The 12,998-nt window shown below is 44.4% G+C and overlaps 1 protein-coding gene across 6 annotated transcripts in view; it reads right to left on the bottom strand.

The window, feature by feature from the left end:
• LOC8026458 (calcium permeable stress-gated cation channel 1) overlaps positions 1-9,968 on the bottom strand; it is a 43,707-nt gene extending 33,739 nt beyond the window's left edge. For 4 of the 6 annotated variants that reach the window (XR_006078289.1, XM_042293429.1, XM_042293430.1 and 1 more), the window contains exons 1-4: positions 5,807-5,991; positions 4,624-4,709; positions 2,465-2,552; positions 550-587 (exon numbers count right to left, since the gene is read on the bottom strand). Coding sequence is in view for 5 of the 6 variants with exons in the window: in XM_042293429.1 (XP_042149363.1) it covers positions 550-587; positions 2,465-2,552; positions 4,624-4,709; positions 5,807-5,965 (371 nt within the window). In the remaining variant the exon portion in view is untranslated. Of the gene's footprint in view, positions 1-549; positions 588-2,464; positions 2,553-4,623; positions 4,710-5,806; positions 5,992-9,671; positions 9,797-9,826 lie in introns of those variants that run through there. The other 2 variants (XM_042293432.1, XM_042293433.1) reach the window with 2 other exon arrangements.
• Between the last annotated feature and the right edge of the window lie 3,030 nt (positions 9,969-12,998).

Raw genomic sequence — 12,998 nt, 5'->3', positions numbered from 1 at the left:
ATATTTGGTTTAAGGGCATAGTTTCAATTAGAAAATTTTCTCGACATCATCGAAAAACACTAAATCAACAAATTGCAGAACGATAGAATAAGGTACGCGAAGCATTTTACGGCTTTCTGAAAAACCGCACAAAATCGACGAGTTTTTAAGTTTCGGTTTGCTCTCTCCACGGGGCGCGGTGCCGTCGGGGCCGACATACGCTCCGATAGCAAACCAGAACTAAAAAAACCCGTCACATTCGTGCGGTTTTTCAGAAAGCCGAAAATAAAACGCTTCGCGTGCCTTCTATCGTTCTGCAATTTGTTGATTTAGTGTAATTTTAGCGGGAAAATTGACATTGCCTAAGGTCGCATGCCGTGATAACGTGACGTTGTCACGTGGCTTCTTTTCTGCCGCTATATTTCGCGAGAAAATTGACGACACGTGACATTTAGCCGGGAATCTGACGCGACGGTTCCTCGCGACGGTTTTCTCGTGGAATTCGGCTGATAAAGCCCATTCTACGTGAAAATACAAACGACGAAACATATATGGGCATTCCATACTTACTTTATCAGGAAGATTGACCAAACCCAGCTGAGGAATCCCTGCAAGATTTCAATGCTTTACCAATACTCAGAGTAGAAAACGGAACGTCCGGGGGATGAAGAGGAGAGGGGGTCAGGCATAAAGGAACAGACAAAACGTTCCATTCAGTTCATCGTAAAGACGCACACTTTTCCGGAGTTTTCCGTCGAGTAGTCCAGTACACCTAAGCACCTCTCTCACGAACTGGAAAACATCGAAGCAAGCCGAATACACGAGGGAGTGTCAAAAAGTAATGCCTGTGGCCCTGTGTGTTCATAACCTCTTTATAAGGCGACTTATATTAATATGCTTTGTATATATTATGCGCACGACGATACTCTACTAATGTGTTTTTTTTTTTCTTTTTGTTTTTTAGATTGACGAATGGAATCGGTGGATGAGAACCTGATGCACAGAGCCGTATACTGAGTTTCTGACGAAAATGGACTGCTCGGCTGTTTAGATTCCCAGGCGCCCCAGAAATCTGCAAGATGATGTTGAAATGGATGTGAGCAATATCAGGCGTTGGGTTCTGAAGTACAAAGTTGACAGAAACCAAAATCGTTGACAAGCAAATGAGTGACGTCAAGTTTAGTCAGTGGTGCAGGGAATTTTAGGTGTTTCCAAACTGGATTCGAGTCGACAGAACGCTGGAGGCATTGAACGAAACGGGGACTATGTAGAAGGGTAACCCTGAACGGAGGACACTTTTGCCAAGAGAAAGATACGTAACTCCTTTTCAATCTTTGCATTATTTCGATATTTACAAATCAACGGGCGTTACTATTTGACAAGTCCTCGAAGTAGAATAGGAAAGCCCCTGGTGCACACGTCTGTGCTCAGAAAACGGCAGATGGAACCACAGAAACAGCTCTAAATTGCGTTCGTGAGATGACATTTTTATAGCATGTTTATTTTTATGAGATGCAACGAGTATGCATTTTTTCGGTCTCCGGGCTGATTCCGAAATCACGTTTCCACGAAAAAAATGTTTATTTTAGGTTATTCTTCAAATGTCTCTATAACGTATACCCGAGTGTGCCCAAACGTTACATTACATTCGTGACATTGTAGTAACGTTATGGCAACATTTGGTGCTATTAGAGTAGCGTCGGCTGCCTCTCAAGGTATGAACCAATCACGAATAATTATTCAATTTCCGGGCTTTTTTTTTTGTATTTGTTTATGCTTTCGATTGACCAACCAGAACATTCCCCACATAACAGTTAGGCGTATTCGGCGACATTTTTTATTTATTTAGAAATTTAGCTTTTGGTACCAGGTATTGATTGTTTCAGATGAGTAGAAGAATTACCTTAAATTATGTGTCGGTACAACCGACGAATCTAAAGTATAGTCGTGGAGGACATGAAAAAGCACAGGCGAGCGCTTGGCTTCAAAAACCTTTAGCGCTAACGGAAAAAAAAATGCTGAGCTATCATCGAGGCTATTTGTAAATGAGCGGCATTTCAGCGGCTGTTCGATTTCTGTGCTTACTCCCCACTTGGTTGGCAAGCGATATCTGAGTCAACGCCGATAGAAGTGGTGCTCGGTGAAATAAAATAAAAATGGCTTATCGTCATTTATCCCACGAGCTTATTATCACACGCCCAAAAAACTGATTGCTCAACCTGCCGACCCGTTGGATTCGGCCACGCTTGACTTTTGTCATTTGTCGCAGGACGCCTCTACATTCGGCGAAATCGGCATGAACACAGCAACTGATGACAACAATTTAACGCTGAAGCCTCGATGATGGTTGAGCTTTCTTCAGATAAAAAGCGCGATAGCTATTAGAAGCCACGCGCTTGCCTGGGCTTTTTTATATCGTCCGCGACTGTATGTACCTATCACGGCGAACCTCAGTTGTTTTCCCGCAACCTGTGAGTTCACTTACTGTCTCGTGCCGTATTACAGTCTCAAGGGATTCAAGGCTTTCGTCCGCTTCGAGTTCTGTTCGATTTCCGTAAATGAGCTGGGACCACCTTTGAAAGAAGATGACACAAATTACAATTATGTTCTTGGTGGTCTGTGCGGAGAGCAAATCGTCTGCTTCTTGCGCAGGGGCGACGTTATTAGATTAGCCCAGTAACGGAACTGCTCATAGACACCGCTTGCACGAGCAGTCCCCCCCCTCACTCACCAAGACTCGCCTCCTGTCAATCGACGCGCCACACGGCAGCTATGGGAACTGCAGTGCAATCTGGAATACGTACGTTTCGAAGCACAGCGTCTAGATGGCGTTCCACCATACTTTATGAAACACACAGTTACGAAACGGAAATCTAGATGGCGCTTAAAGCGACGGGAGGCGGACTGAAGTGAGCGAGGGGGGGGGAGGGGGGCGCCCCCTTCCGCGGGAGTTTCACAACTGAGGTAATCTAGTAACGTTGCGCAGGTGTTGCGGTGACGTCAGAACCACGCCGAGTTCTGATTGGCTTTGATTGGAAGAATAGTGGGTAGACCTCAATGCTAGATGCCTGCGTTCTGCCATCATCACAACCCCTGTGCAAGAAGCAGACGAACTTGCACTCCGCATTGAAAACATTTATTTATTTATTTATTTATTCATTCCCTCAGGGCCCGAAGGCATTATAGAGGGGAGTGGGCACATACAGCTAATTGCAAACAAAGAGTAATTAGGCAGGTAAGCATAAAAATCCAAAAAACAGAACATTGTTAAAACAAAACACTGTCAACCAAAATCCAAAAAAATATTCGCAAGGTGCAGCTTTGAATCCGGCATTCTCGGCTATGCTGGCAACAGGTGCGGGAAGGCGATTCCAGTCCAGTGATGTCATGGGTATGAAAGACTGATGAAAGCTTGAGGTGCGACACTGAGGGATGCCAACTTTATTTTGATGGTCGAAACGTGATGAGACGTATGATGGTTGTGTTAACAGATGCTGACGAAGATTTGCAGTATGGTGGTAAATTTTATGAAATAAACATAGACGAGATATTTTTCTACGTAGGGAGAGGTCAGGCAAGCTTAGGGTAGTTTTCATTGCTGTTACGCTAGATGTGCGATGATAGTTATGTAGTATGAATCGAACAGAACGGTTTTGAGCAGCTTCTAATGATAATGCAAGCGTTACACCGGGGTCCCAGATAGCGGAAGAATACTCAAGTTTGCTTCGTACCAATGATTTGTAAAGAAGTAGTTTTAAGGACAGTGGGGCAAGAGAGAAGTTCCTTTTAGTTTCCTTTTATGCATGCAGTATGCAAAAAAAAAAAAAAAAGAGGTTTGTGGGCAAAAGAATAATATTGCAAACATACTAACGATTTTTGGAAATTCCTTTTGCAGACGGTTGATAAACAGGCGTCTTTGGGGAATGTGCTTGCTCAGCACTGACGTCATACATGCGTTGGTATAGGAACCATATCTTGCAAGTTCCAACACAGTTTATGAGATTGCGACGCGCGTTTTACAACACGCTGAAGCTGCTTAGTGAACAATGAAATTATGGCGATGACTTTGTTGATAGAGAGTTTTCGAAGATCGTTTTCGCCGTCCCGCTACGCTCTCCACAACCCGCTACGATATCTGGAATTCTACAGTCAAGGCCGTCGACGCGCAGGCGCAGTAGCGGCTTCTTCGTTGCGGAGGGCTTAGTGGAAAGGGAAGCGCGGTCTACGGAAACCCCCTAATGTGGTCGTCTCCCTTCCCCCAATCATCATTCGTAATGTAGTACGAGACCCAAATGAATGTATTTACCATTTCTGAAAACACTCTCCATACAGTGGGATATCCATATTAATGCGATAACGAGGCATGCCTTTTTTGGTGTTGAGATGCATTTTAATCTAGGGTTCATTTTCGCTCCACTGAATGGAGGTCGTCCTAAAATATCGAGTTAAGAAACGGTGCTACACCGCGAGGTGTGTATTAACGAGGAGTCGGAACGATACGTGGCAAAACTCAACAAGCCGTTTTAGTTTCGCTGCATCAACTATAGCTCTTTCAGTATAGTTCTTGGATTGTCATATTGATTTCTTGTGAGTATTTTTATTATTATTTTGGTATATAGCAATAAACTCGCACAATGCACTCACTTCTGGTCGTCTCGATTGTGGAGCAGCGCCATTCTGCTGTAGTTCTTAGCCGTTCTATTGAGAACACTGTACAGCGTGATGAGGCTCTGAAAAAAAGATACTGTAAATCAACGAAGTGGACAAAAATAAATGCTTAGGCTCTCTTCAAAGCCCTGCGACACGGTCAAAGTAAAAATCTAACGTTATATATATATATTTTTTCTGTATAAAATCACCCCTGAGCCAAAAAATATATATACATATTAGTTGTTAAAATGCAGGACTATCCGGAAAGAGAACGCTGATTTAAAGTTCTCATTTCAAATAAACTTTGAACGACAGAAATGCATTCCGTACATCGGGGGGTAGAGACAGGTTAAACGTTCTATGGCCCTTGAGGTGCTTTGCACTCAACACGAACAGTATTGCGCGACAAACGTCAAAACGGTAGTCTACTTCTTGTCTTGCGCAAATCAACGGGTTCCTAGTTATGTAATTCAGAGCTAAAACAATTTCCCTTTTCCAAAAAGGCTGCTGCGCATGCGCAAAAAGATACGAGCGCCCCCATCCAAGCTGAAAGTAAAATGGCTGTACAAGCCCTTTTTCGCAAGCAAGAACTGCGTCGTGGGTCGCATTGTCTCCCATAATGGCAGCGCACTGTATCGTCAAAGAATGCAGAAATTAATTTTACAAACAGAATTGCCTGGTTTACTTCCTTCTTTTTTTTTTTTTTTTTTTAAATTTCGGTCGGATAAGCACCTGTCTCGCAAAACAGAAGCTTGGACAGCTGTCATGAAGAGAAGGAAATCAAACGGCTCGCCCAGCCGACAGAGCAATGAGGATCGACCTGCAACGCGCATTTTATCACGGTTACGTCGATTCGTAAGTTTCCGACAAGTCTTCCATGCACCACTAAGCCGTTTTGCACCCTTTTTCCAGCATCGAACCCAAAATTTCGTCGTTTTTGGCGCTGTACAGTACGTGGCGCGCTCCGGTCCGCAAGTCGTCAATTCGATATCTCCAGATATTTCAGTCAACAAGGTAGGTTTCAGTGAAGAAGGTTCTAAAAATTTTGAAGCTTCCTCTGTCCATGTGATATGCGGGATGTGTTTCTTTGACAGTTTGTTTGAAATAAAAATATGAATTATATCCTCTCTTTTCGATTAGCATTTATTCAACCCCAAACTGCAGTAAGGGAACTCACCACCCACATTACGAGATTGATTAGAAGGTTTTCTGGAATGCCCTGGTAGCCGGGAGCGAGGGTAACCGTGAAATTCGCCTTCTTGAAGAAGTTGCACTTGATGAGGGTGCGATCCTCGAAGAGCATGAATTCATCGCTTTGCCAGGGCTTTTGGGTCATTTCTTTAATTTATTGCAAGAAATTCGTCCGCCAACAAATTACCTGTGGAACAGTGGCATTCCATGTAGTTTATTCTATTGCAATATCCCCAAGGCCCTGACGGGCATTACAGATGGGGTGGGCACATAATCACACACAAGAAAACAATACAGAAGCAAAAACCAAAAGCAATACAAAGAAGCAATAAAAAATAAAGTCACCATACATTTTCACAAATATAATTAGTAATAGACGTGTTAAACAAATCAAGTGATGGTATTAATGTTAAAACTGACGGTAAGTGGTTCCACGCTTTTGATGTTCTGTGAATGAAGGAATCGATATAGGCAGAAGTATGGTACTGAGGAAGTCCAACTTCAAATTGTTCATCGATTCGTGAAGAAATGCAAGATGGGTTCAACAGTATTGTCTTTCTTTTAGGTTAGGAATAGAGTGATAGATTTTGTAAAAGAGGCATAGCCTAGAACATTTACAGCGCAACAAAAGAGGAGGTAAAGATAGGCTGAATTTCATGGCTGTTACACTAGCTGTACAATGATAATTGCTAAGAATGAAGCGAACGCTGCGATTTTGAACTGACTCGAGGTTAGAAATGAGTGTTGATTGACCAGGATCCCAAATAGCAGCTGCATAATCTAGTTTACAGCGAACCAGATATTTATATGGTAGCAACTTAAGTGATACGGGAGCTAAAGGAAAGTTACGTTTAAGGTATCTTAGCATGGAAGAGGTTTTAGCAGTTATGTGATCTGTGTGGATTTGACAGGATAAATTACAAGTGATGTGTAAGCCAAGGTATTTATAGGAAGTAACATATTGCAAGGGATCGTTATTAAGGAAGTAGGTGGAAGGCAGTGTGTTTCGGCGAAAAACTCATTCATTTACATTTATCTATGTTAAAGGTTATGTGCCACTGATTACACCATTATGAAACAAAATTTAGGTGTTTTAAAGAAATGTGTCAGAGTCATTATTTATTTCGCGATAAATTACACAGTCGTCAGCGAATATGCGACAAAACACACAAGGGTAAGTCGTTGATGTAAGTGAGAAATAGTGAGGGTCCTAGGATGTAAAAGAACTTCTAGAAGAATTAGAATTATGTCCATATACAAATTGGGAGCGGTTTGTTAAAAAAAATACTTAATTCATGTTAGCAGGTTAGGGTCGAGATGGAGCTTACTTTTTAAGAGTAGTAGGTTGTGGGGAAGTTTGCCAAATGTTTAGCAGAAATTCAGAAAAATACAGTTAAGAATCGAGAATAAATCGTTAGTGAAGACTAGAAGTTGAGTTTCACAGGAAAGAGATTTGAGAAAGCCATGCTGTGATGAAGAGAAGAATGAGTTAGGATCGAGAAATGTATAGGTGTGCATAATGTGCTCTAAGATTTTGCAAGGAGTGCTTGCTGAGATATGACGTTACGGTCGAAACGTTGCCCAGATGTATTTTATTGACCGATTATTTGCTATACCACCAAAATTAAACTTTTGGGTGGTGTCTATCGATGATTTTATTAAAACAAAGTTGACCTTGGGGAGCTTATAGGGGGGTGAGGGCGGTCGCCCCCCCTTTTCCTAAATCCGTCCCTGGCTACCTTCAATTGTGCACTCAGGAAAATCGGAAAGGAACTCCAACTCTCTATTTATGGTGTTAAAATCGGATTTATCGTAGTCGAGGAAAACTCTATAATCTTTTTTTAAGTGATATACAGGCGCTTAGGTGAAAATGAAGCAAACAGGGATCACTGAAACCAGGAAGGTGAGTTATTAAAGGAGCCCTGCAACGTCTCTTTTACTGTATTTTTTTTTTTTTTTTTTTTTAATTTGCACCGAACCTGAGCGGTAGTAACTTCATGAACTTTTTCTTTTCTCGAAATTTGCTTTATTCCGAAAGGTTTAGGCACATTCAAATTACAAAAACAAGCCAAAAGGAACCTCCTTCGCGACGTCCTTTGTCCTCTGTCCCCTTTCCCGGTGACTGGGGAATGTGGGGAGGGAGAGGAAGACGGGGAAAGGAGGTGAGGCTGGGGACAGAGAGCTGCCCCCGGAACGGGCCAGCTCTCTCTCTTCGGCTGACCAGGACTATAACGTCACGATTTTGTCACACGCCGCGCGCAATCGGCACGACGGGACAATTAATGAAAAAACGGTTAAAGTACAGGCGAGCTGGTGGATATTTACCATGATGGAACTTAACCCGAGACTGGGGTAGAAACAGAAACTTAAGAGTAGAAGGGACAGAGACAAGTGAAGAAGAGAACGTACAGTCTCCGGCGATATGAAAGACCCACTGGGAGCGCGTGTCCGAGGCAGTGGCTGGCGGGGGCGCTACGAGCGCTCCGGGCAATTCCATTCTGCTTCGAGGGGAGGACGCTCACTCGGGGCTCAGCACAAACTGATAAGCGCGCGCTTTAGCTGAGCCCCGAGTGAGCGTCCTCCCCTCGAAGCAGAACAGAACTGCTCGGAGCGCTCGCAGCGCCCCCGCCAGCCACCGCCTCGGCCACGCGCTCCCAGTGGGTCTTTCATATCGCCGGAGACTGTACCACGGGACGCCTGGGTTGCCTGAAAATTCTCCAAACCTAGATATGCTTGTATCAGTCTGGCCACACTGCCCACAAAGTCGAACCGAGCCCGAACGAAGACGTGGAAACCGCAAAAAAGGTAGAGGCTTAAATTAGGGGTGTCGCGAACTTTTGTCGAACCGGATTTTTAGGTCGAACTTTCGGGGTTCGACTGGGTCGACCGGTTCGACGAACCTTCGAAACTTTTAGCCAGATTCGACCGCTTCGACTTTGTGGGCAGTGTGGCCAGACTGATACAAGCATATCTAGGTTTGGAGAATTTTTTTTTTTTTTTTTAATGCAAAGGGTTATTTTAGTTTTGTGAAAAGCTGCAATTAAAAGAAACCAATTCTAATCACTGAAGGAATTAATAACTTAATTTTTTGTACTGTATTAACTGAAATAACCAATCAGTGCTGCCCTTGGTTTATCCCTTAGCCATTACCATCCAATCCGAAGCCAACTGGTCAGCCTGTCGCGCATGCGCACACGAGTCGAACCTCAATGCAAGGTTCGTCGAATTTCAGCTAAAAGTTAGAAAAGGTCGAACCTGGTCGAACTCGAACCTCGGCCGGTTCGCGACAGATCAGGCGAATAATTACGACCAAGGTCCAGCACGTTCTCAGAAGTTACCGTGATTCTCGTTGGTTTAGACACAAGCAACGAAAAAGAAAAATCTAAACAGACTTAAAAACTCGAAACACGCAGAAATACTGGAAGATATAGTAGGATATCCGACAGACCAAATAATGCTGGGGAGACTGAAATCACCGAGAAGAAACATAGACAAGGCGAACAATCTGGAATTCAGGTATCGGTAGTTCTTTAATTAAATTGCCGGGTTTTCTTTTTTGTTCAAGTGCCCTTACTTTCTGTTTCAAACAGTACTCGTGTTACACGAAATCCAACTTTGGCAGTATTTAGTTGCTACGCGTCATACTGGATGGTTTCAGAAACTTCCACTGCGCTTACCCACTTACTTCACCCATGACCGAGCAATCGTGGCGTTCGTCAGTGGCATCCACGACGCGAACCACAACGGCAATGAGAATTAACCGCGTCCACACCTCCGACCTTTCAGCTCTTCGCACATTGTGGGCGAAAAATACGACTTTCTGTTTGTGCCTGTTAAATATGAGTACTTACGGCCTAAATTGAACCCCTGAATCCAGAAGAGCAGAGTATTGGTAACGTATTAGTGAAATTGCAGCATCGAACAGCACCGAAGAACCGTGATGTTCCACATGGAGCTCTTCTTCTTCTAACATTAATTTTTGGGCGATAGAAGATGTCATACTTACTTGTTAAACTCTTTAGATCAGCTAACAGAGTATATCAGCGCCTCGATGCAATGGCATACTATCATCGAGCATCTCTCAGTCACGAACGAATAAAATGCTTCAAAGCTGAAGCCGTTTTCGAGTGGCGTCGTAAGATGGCGGCGGCCACGGCGTCTCGACCAAACCACTCTACGTGGCTTTCGCGCTCCATCGGAATTTGTCATCACGTGACGACATCACGTGACCCGCTGCACATTGTGGGAGCTAGACCTGTGCGCCGGTCAGAAATCGCCGGCGGCGGCGCGCCGGTGTTTGTACCTCCGGCGGCGGCGTGTTGACGGCGCGGGGATCAACGGATCGGCGGCGGCGTGGCGCGGAAGAGGGAAGGGAGGGGAGGGGTGTAAATTAGAAAGTGAGGGGGAGAGAGAAAAGAGTCGTTTGAATTTGGAAAACAAGATGCAAATAACCATAAAAAGAAACACACTTTTTTATTTTATTTTTTTCGGGAGAGCCTTCGCTTTCTGGATATTGCCTTCGCTGTGAAGAGTACGTCCGTTAGAAGAATCAAGTACTTCGGCGTCTTATTTAGTCTCGTTTGTAAGAGAATATGTCGCCGGCTGGCAGCCGCGGCCCAAGATCCTCCGCAAGACGAGGACCGTCGACAACAGGTATTTTATCACCGCGTTCCACCTCACCACGCGCTTGTCGCACGCCTCGTACCTAACAAGTCGACCGAGCACGTTATTCGATCACCGACAACGACAGGGTCTTAACCTCTCGTTCGGCTTCGCGGTACTTCGCCGACAGGCGCATTCAGAGCATCCCTAACAGTACTTTACACTCCCGAAGCTAACAGGTTTGTCGAACGCGCCAACGGAAAAATCCTTCCATGTCTGCGCGAAAGAACGTCAACGGCGACATCGACCATTGGAGCGATTACCTCCAGGCAACCAGCTTTCAAGTGAACCAGCAGCCGTACGCCGGACTTCAGACATCACCGTTCGAACTCCTGTTCAACTTTGTCCCACGTAGACCAATGGAATTTTCCCCGCTTCCCGACGAGGTCGGCGACGTCCGCGCGAACTGCGACGCTGCAAACGCGAACCTCGCTTACCTTCACGGCATGAAGCGTTCCTCCTACGATGCAAAACATCGACCAGCTCCATACAGCGTCAGGGACAGGGTATGGTACACGAACGGCCTTCCTACCTCGAAACTTGGCCTGCTTTTTCTCACGGACACTTAAGTCATCACCAACGTGAACAATCAAACCTACACCATTTCCAGGTTTACCCCGCAAGGCACCCTGGATTGCCGCCTAGCTGCCGCACGATAGCTCTTTTTTTTTTTTTTTCACGAACAACCTGCAGCGATTGACGTCGATATCAACCAACTCGCCTTGCACCGCAGCAGATCCTCCGATTACAAGCGCATCACGCCGACGCCGCCCTCCACGATGGCTAGACGCGTAACGAGAGGATCATGACAACATTAACAAAATGTGCGAGGGCGCAAGGATTTTGAACTCGGGAGTGTAAGCAAATACGCTGGCGGGAAAGACCCGTAAGGAGAGCCTCCCCGACTCGACCGGATGGGGGCTCGACTTCGACCCCCGATGCTGGATCTCCGCGTGAAAACGAGAAAGGAGGACCCCTAGAAACACGATGTGACAGGAACAAGCCAGGCGTGTGGATCAAAATAAAATACGTTTGAAAGAAGCCCGAAAACGGACGCGAATATAGCCCTCTTGCATCAAATTATTTCGCAAAGTTTTCATGAAATCGTTTTGCAGTCTACAAAACCGTTCAGTCCGTTATAACGCTTTAAAAACACAGCCGAGCTGGTGAAGAACTTCCATAGTAACGGGAGACACGGAACGATAAAAATAACGGACAAGACAACAAGTCTCAAACACAACTTCTATACACGTTTTCACGTCAAGAACTCTAGTAGAAAGAGTCCGACTCTCCACGAACCATTACTAATTTCCACCTTTATACGGAGAATTAAGATATATGTTGCTGGATTCTACTATATATATTATAAAGACGTGCACGTTCCAGCGCCAAAATCATCACTTTTTTCTCCGACAACCAAATCTCGTAAGACTTTGCGTCGCGTATACGAACATCTTTGTTTCATGTATGTGCTCTCCCCCTCTGTAATGCCTTTGGGCCTTGAGGGTACTTTAATAAATAAATAAATAAATAAATGCTCGAAACTTTCTTTTTTTCTTGAAAAAACGGGTATAGTTTATTTGAACAACGAACGCTCTTATATATATACGTCAAGAGTCAAGACCCTCACCCACCAAAAAATAACTCTTTAAATATACGGTAACACCATACACCCTTTTGTCCCATATAACGCACCCCAAAACTTTAGTTCGACGCACAGACGGCCATACATTTTACGAGGGGCTTGATAACGGAGCGATCTAACTTATTAAATATCTGAAGTACGTATCAAAGACGACAGAAAGAAAATACTGAGGTTTTGCAGTAGGGCCAAGAAAACACCGATTATTATTTTTTTTTTTTTTGTAATTAGTAAAACATACATTAGCTATTTTAATTACCGGCCGCTGGCACCTCGTCAGGCAACCTGTCTGCCTTTTGTGCCAGCGGACCGTTCAAGTCGAATTTGTATTTTACTTGAAAAAATAAAATGATTGATTGATTGATTGATAATAAGTTGTACCACACGGCTTTTAAGCCTCTCGTGAAAGTTAGTACTGCCAGATCGACGCCTGAAGTTTTGGGGTGTCTTATATGGGACAAAGGGTGTGAGAATACACCCTTTTTTTGAGAGTGTAGGTCACTGAAACTCAGACAGATCCAAAGGATTCATGGTCACACCAACCTGCCACCCAGACGACCCCGCTTGATGACTGACCAGCCACATGCGATAACAGGCAACTCCATCATAATCCTTACTAATATGATACACGCGTGACGAGATGTCCCTACAGCGTGCAATTCGCTTAACGAGTGTCGATGAAACGATCGTGTCGACAAAACGTGTGTCCGTGAAACGTGTGCCCATGAAAAGTTGTCTGCGATACGTAATTCCACGAAACGAGTTTCGACGAAATGAGAGGGTCCCGTACACAACTCCTGCTTGAAAAGTTACATCTGGGTTCTTATGTTTTTTTCTGGCGCCCCTGAAGACCACCAGAAAGGGGGTTGACCTT

This window comes from Ixodes scapularis, unplaced genomic scaffold (assembly GCF_016920785.2).
Source record: "Ixodes scapularis isolate PalLabHiFi unplaced genomic scaffold, ASM1692078v2 PGA_scaffold4__175_contigs__length_147842914, whole genome shotgun sequence".
NCBI classification, from domain to species: domain Eukaryota; kingdom Metazoa; phylum Arthropoda; class Arachnida; order Ixodida; family Ixodidae; genus Ixodes; species Ixodes scapularis.
Note: the sequence above shows the minus strand (reverse complement) of the source record. Positions and strands in the feature narration are given on the sequence as shown.